General features: G+C 43.1%; 1 protein-coding gene across 1 annotated transcript in view; it reads left to right on the forward strand.

The window, feature by feature from the left end:
* The window catches only part of smad3a (SMAD family member 3a), a 28,273-nt gene extending 23,895 nt beyond the window's left edge, over nt 1-4,378 (forward strand). Inside the window, exon 9 of the mRNA XM_076998439.1 lies at nt 1,348-4,378. Coding sequence (XP_076854554.1) covers nt 1,348-1,471 — 124 coding nt within the window. The 3' untranslated portion in view covers nt 1,472-4,378. The remainder of the gene's footprint in view (nt 1-1,347) is intronic.
* The last annotated feature ends 1,622 nt before the right edge of the window (nt 4,379-6,000 follow it).

The raw sequence follows: 6,000 nt of genomic DNA on the forward strand, positions 1-6,000 counted from the left end.
TGAAGAGCATAATGCAAAGCTACCAGTGCCTTAACCCCAATCTCTTTTTCCAGACACAGTCTCGTCTTACTCTGTCACACTCCTTCTTCGCTTAAACCCGTCCCCCTCACCGTCCCACACCCTGTCCTCCCTGTTCCTCCCTTTCATTAGTCCCTGGTCTCATCATTAGTAGCGGCAGGGAGGGGGGGGGGGTGCTGGCAGGTAAGGACCATTTGCTGAGAGAGAGCCCACAGTGAAAGGCGAGGGAGTTCGAGTTCTGGGGCTTTGCAGAAGACAGCAGAAGCACTCTCCTGGAGTGTGGAGAGCCTGAGAGACGTACAGGGAGGGAGGACAGGCAGACGGAGCTGTCCTGGGCTTCAGCGTGTCCTCTAGTGTCAAAGCATCTGTTACTCCCCTATTAGGAGTATGGAGCAGAAGCCACCAATTACACCACTTTGGAATTACTGTGTGTGTTTGGTGCTTGTCTGTTTCTAGATGTGTCTACCTGCTCTCTCAGTGCATTGTGTGTGATTTTAGTGGAAGACTTTAATATTCCATCAGAAAGCGTTTTATGAAAGAGAAGCTCAAAGGAAGAGGAGCGGGTTGAAGCCCACGAGTGGGCGGGGAAAGACAAGCTGCCGGAATTTGTGTGTGTGTGTGTAAAATACAGAGAAGCAGGCCGAGGCATTGGGTCAGCAGTGTGGAATGTAGACGCCTGTGTTTGGCAGTGGTAGTGATCCCCGCCAGAGTCTGGAGGCACGTGGAGGCGTGTGGAGCTGGTTCCTACAGAGCTGAGTTTACACAGCAACTGAGCTCAGACCCAGACGCCCGGACTGAGCTCAAACCCAGACGTCCTGACTGAGCTAAAACCCAGACGTCCTGAATGAGCTAAAACCCAGGCGTCCTGACTGAGCTAAAACCCAGACGTCCTGACTGAGCTCAAACCCAGACGTCCTGACTGAGCTCAAACCCAGGCGGCCGGACTGAGCTCAAATCTAAACGTCCTGACTGAGCTCAAACCCAGACACCTGGACTGAGCTCAAACCTAAACGTCCTGATTGAGCTCAAACCCAGACGTCCTGACTGAGCTCAATCCCAGACATCCTGACTGAGCTCAATCCCAGACGTCCTGACTGAGCTCAATCCCAGACGTCCTAGCATCCCGCACATCTGACTCCCTGCTGCTTTATTGCCGCATTCATATCATTGGAGATTGTAGATGTGAACACTGAAGTGAAGACACCGCTGACACATAACTTCTTAAATTTCCTGATCTTTTACAGCATTTCATCCTTATTCTCTTTTTCTTTGTTTTTCGTCCCCTCACCATCTCTCCTCTTCTGTTTTGTCTGCTCCTCTACGCTCCAGGCGACAGACAGTGACTAGCACCCCCTGCTGGATAGAACTACACCTGAACGGGCCCCTGCAGTGGCTGGACAAGGTACTCACTCAGATGGGCTCTCCTGCTGTCCGTTGCTCCAGTGTGTCCTAGGAAATGTCTTCCCCCTTAGCACTACTGGAGGTAACCAGACCAAAACCAGAACTAAAACAGAAAAAAAGCTTCCTCGAGGAATGGAAGGGTAACGACCCTAAAGGCCATCAGCACAAAGCAAAAGCAGGCTCCCCTGACAAAACCCACCTTCTTTCAACAGCACTTTCACACACGTTCGTCTCAAAGAGGAAGTGTGCATTAAGCAGTACCATTTTTGTTTATACTTTCTTTTTTATGTTGTGTTCATATTGTTTATTTACAGCGTCCTTTGTAGTTTTTGAGATTTAGGGGGGTCAGAGCCAGTTTGCCTGGCCATGTGTACTGTAAACTCTCCTTGTTTGTCCCCTTGTTACGGTGTTACTTTGTTGTGTGTTACCACAACAGGTGTAAGAAAACACCTCATTAATGTAAGAACAAATGATTTGTGTACAATGAAAGATTGACGAAGTTCAATATGTTTCTGTTAAAATGTCTCTATTTTTGTTTTAGCAAAATGCGGGGGACAAAACCCTTGTTGTATGTACTATGTCATACATGTTAATGTGAGTGTGCTCTGTGTGCAAAAGGAAACAAGTACTGTTTGATTTAATCCATAGACAAGTGTCATGCCAGTCCTATAACGGTGAAACTGGAATGAAAGTTTGCTAAGTCAGAGAAAAGGCACTCTCTCTTTAGAGCCATAACTGACCAGTGCCTTAAGAACCAGAAGTGGAAGGAGATGATCCATTATCATCATCATCATCAGTTCACTAAAACATTTTGAAGGCATCTGCAGAGGAACACGGTAACACGTGTGGCACAGCTGTCCATATAAGCATCTTGAGCCTTATATATTGCTTTAAGGAATCAGTACGGGGTGAGCAGGGTGGAGCTGTTGTAGACGGCTGCAGGGTGAGATGCTGTTATTCCCCCTGTAGTGGAGCTCTCCCTCTGTGTTTTAATCTGTCTGTGTGGAGCCATGCCAAGTCTCTGTGTGTGGGTGTGTGTTCTCCTAAGATGTGCTTGTGGTAGCTGTTTAATCTGTGTGCCAGCTGTCCCTGCCGTGAGGGTGTGTGGGTGAGTTTCCGAGGGTGTCTGCCTGCCCTCCTGCTGAGATCAGATAGGGCTGGTGGAGAGACGCGGGACCGGGCACGAGGTGTGGGACACTTTGGCGGGAGTCGTGCTCCGTCCTTGTTCTGCTGCGGCTTTCCCACCCAAATATTGTGCAGGGGGGGGGGGGAGGGCTGTTTAGTCAGCCTAATAAAATGGGGGTTATTTTTACAGGTCAAAGAAGATTCGCATAGAGTCGTAGTTTTTTTTCCGGTCATTATAAATTTCTGTATCTTCTCTGTATTGTCACTTGTAATTTATTGGACCACCACCGCTCTCATGACTCGTCATAGGATATAGGTCACAATATTAAATGTATTCAGGATCTACAATTACACTATACAGAAGAAACCTCATCTAGATGTATACACCAAGTACACTATACAGAAGAAACCTCTAGATGTATACACCAAGCTGAACCCTTGTAGTGGCTGTGCAACATTCCACACCTAGTTTAAATGGTTTTCACTCAGCAAGGATTGAAGTGCTGTCCTAACTTTAGGCCCAAAAAGGCACACACATATGTTTTGGATGAGTGGGTAGAACTGTATCTGTTTCTGGATATCAAATAATACATACATATGTATGCAGATAGACATATACTACACATTTGATTAAGATCTTGTTAGAAAACTATTCCAAAATCAACCAGTGAACTCTAAAATGTGGTCACTGGTTATCTACAAGCATTGGTTATCTCCTCCTCATCCACTTCAGTGAAGACCATTGAATGCACTTTGGCCTGATATTCCCATTCAGATCATATGCAGAGTATGTGCACAATTGCTTGTCATTCGACTCACATGAGGGCCACACTTGGTTTCAGTTAACTCAAGAATGAACAGTTTGTAGATATGTCTTGAATCTCGATGCATGCCTGTTTTCAGAGTTTGATTAAATTTTTGCCCTAAATTCTATTTTACTATCTTTGTTCTTCCAAAATGAGGAAGTTGCTTATGTACTTTTTATGGTAAAGACTCAAATGGAGGAAAACCTGCTGGTAGTTCTTTTTTAAAACCATAGCCATGTATTTTTATACCATATAGAGGAGATGATGGGGAAATGGGTTATAAAAGGCAAACGTTTGTCCAAATGACTTTTTTGTGTAGGTGATTCACTAAGCCATTATCTGCTTTGAAGAGAAGGCTCTTGCATGTCTTCTGACCTCTTTCTGATCTTCATAATGATTTCAATTAAAACTGTGATGTCGACTCTGAGAAAGATGATGAGCGGCTCCAGCCGTGCATATGCAGGTTCATGTGTGAAGACACAGGAGGTTACGGATATTTGGGGTGAAATGGTATTTTTGAGCTCTCAACATTTCAGTATAGTTTCAGTTTTACCAGCAAATATCAGATTTTAACAAAGTTTTAAAAGCATTCATCAAATTATGAAATGCAATGTGTTTGATTTAGAATTATATGCTGTTAATGGTATATATTGTTTTAATAAGAAATGTCTTTTGGGACCCCACAGTTTTCTTACTAAGATAGGGGTACACATATTGGTCCATTGTCGACTAAAACAAAGAAAACATTGACATGCTTGAGTAAAGAATACAAATTTTCATCAGCAAATTGTTGAGTTACCTTTTAATAGTATGCATTATTGTGCGTGTTGCTTATTGATTGTGGCAACTCACTTATTCTGTGGTGCCACAATTAGTTTTGTGTTTGTGTTATGCTTTAAATTGGCTAATGTTCTTTTGTATAAAATATATATTCTGTATTTTTTTCTTTTGCATCCAAAATATATGTCAACCATATGCTTCAATGTATTTGTTACCATTGTACTTTTAATAAAAAGATATATCTTAAAGATTTCATCTTTGTGTTTTTGACAAGCACCACATTAATGGGGTAGAAGCATCCACCATTAACACCTGCCCTTTGGTCAAAACCAAACTCCTGAAAGAGACTGACAAAGTGCGTATAGTGTCAGTGGTGGTGGCACTATACTTTATAACTTAATTTAAAATCTATAAAAGGCTGTTTTGTACAGCTGTAAAATTGTAAAATGTCTAGTCAACCTGGCCTCTCTGTATGTTTTAGGCCTTGGTTGATTTATAGTGTTTGTCAGACGCTCTTATACAGATCAACTCACTATGACACAATGTCTGCTCCCTGGGAATCAAACCTATGAACTTTGTGTTATTAGCAGCACGTGCCAGATGAGCTGGAATAGCTATCAAGTTTGAAAATGTCTCATGCTTTCTTTCAGCTACACTACCAAACTGTCTTAAGCATTCTGACATGGCTCACACTTTATTGACTAGAATATTACATTGTAATATAGAAGAGATCCTTCTGTCCTTCGTCCCTGGGAGAAAGTATTCAATTGGCTGACATGTGCTTGTTGTTTGATACATTGCTAAACTACTAGTGTTCACACATACCGCTACAATGTTAAACACTCCATTACGTGGGTGTGCCACTCTGGGGAACTACAGGCCAACCCACCTGACAATACTAAGCTTTGACGTGTCTGGATGTCTGTCTCCTCAAGCATGTGTCTGCATTGCTAGGTTACATGTAACATAAGCCCACAGTCTCCATTCTATCACAGACACTGTAGACACTGTACCTGACAGGATGTCTTTGTTCAAGAGACCCTTGGGCGGGGTGACGGTAACTTACTAATGCCTCACACACACACACACACACACACACACACACACACACATTTTTGCAGTATAAATAGAACAGAAATTACTGTCTTCCCTCTCACCTGAGCATTACTTAGATGAGTCAGGAATCCTTTAACTGCTAACTTGGACTACAGACTACCTTTTTATATAAACATGAAAATTGTACCCGTAACATGAGAATCACTTCAAAGTATCTTTCCTTCTAATAGTCTGTCCCCAGTAACAGTATATTGTAGTGCCAAACTGTGATTGAGTAATGTGAATGGTGTTCTGCTTAAATAATGTTTAATGACATTGAGGAGACAAAGGCCATGCCCCGTGGCTCTTAGCGGGCTTTTGCTTAGCAACGTGTGATTGCTACCCTCCCATCCAGTCAGCAACAACGGAGATAGGAATGAAAATCCACCGGAGTAATTAGCCATCCGCCATGCTTCTGAATAATGAAAGTGGATTTGTAGTCCAGCACTCTGGCCACAACACATAAATGATTCACAGATTCGCAGTAGCTTTCGAGGCAAGCTTTTACAATTTCAAGAATATTTGCGATTCTCATTCTGAAAATATTTTAAGGAAATAAGATTACCATTTTCATATAAAGTAGGTCTTTGAAACCTCTTTTTTCGGTAGCTGATGGTGCCCTCTGTTGGTAGAGGAAGGTAACGCAGCAACCCACTGCCCTGTGCTGTCTTGTGATGTCATAGTGTCTCAAATTGCTGCATCAAAAAGACAAAAAGCCGGCAGCCAGACAGTCTGAGACGGATGTGTCTGACACACTGGGATCGTATGGGACCGT

Source organism: Brachyhypopomus gauderio, chromosome 1, assembly GCF_052324685.1.
Source record: "Brachyhypopomus gauderio isolate BG-103 chromosome 1, BGAUD_0.2, whole genome shotgun sequence".
Classification (NCBI taxonomy): domain Eukaryota; kingdom Metazoa; phylum Chordata; class Actinopteri; order Gymnotiformes; family Hypopomidae; genus Brachyhypopomus; species Brachyhypopomus gauderio.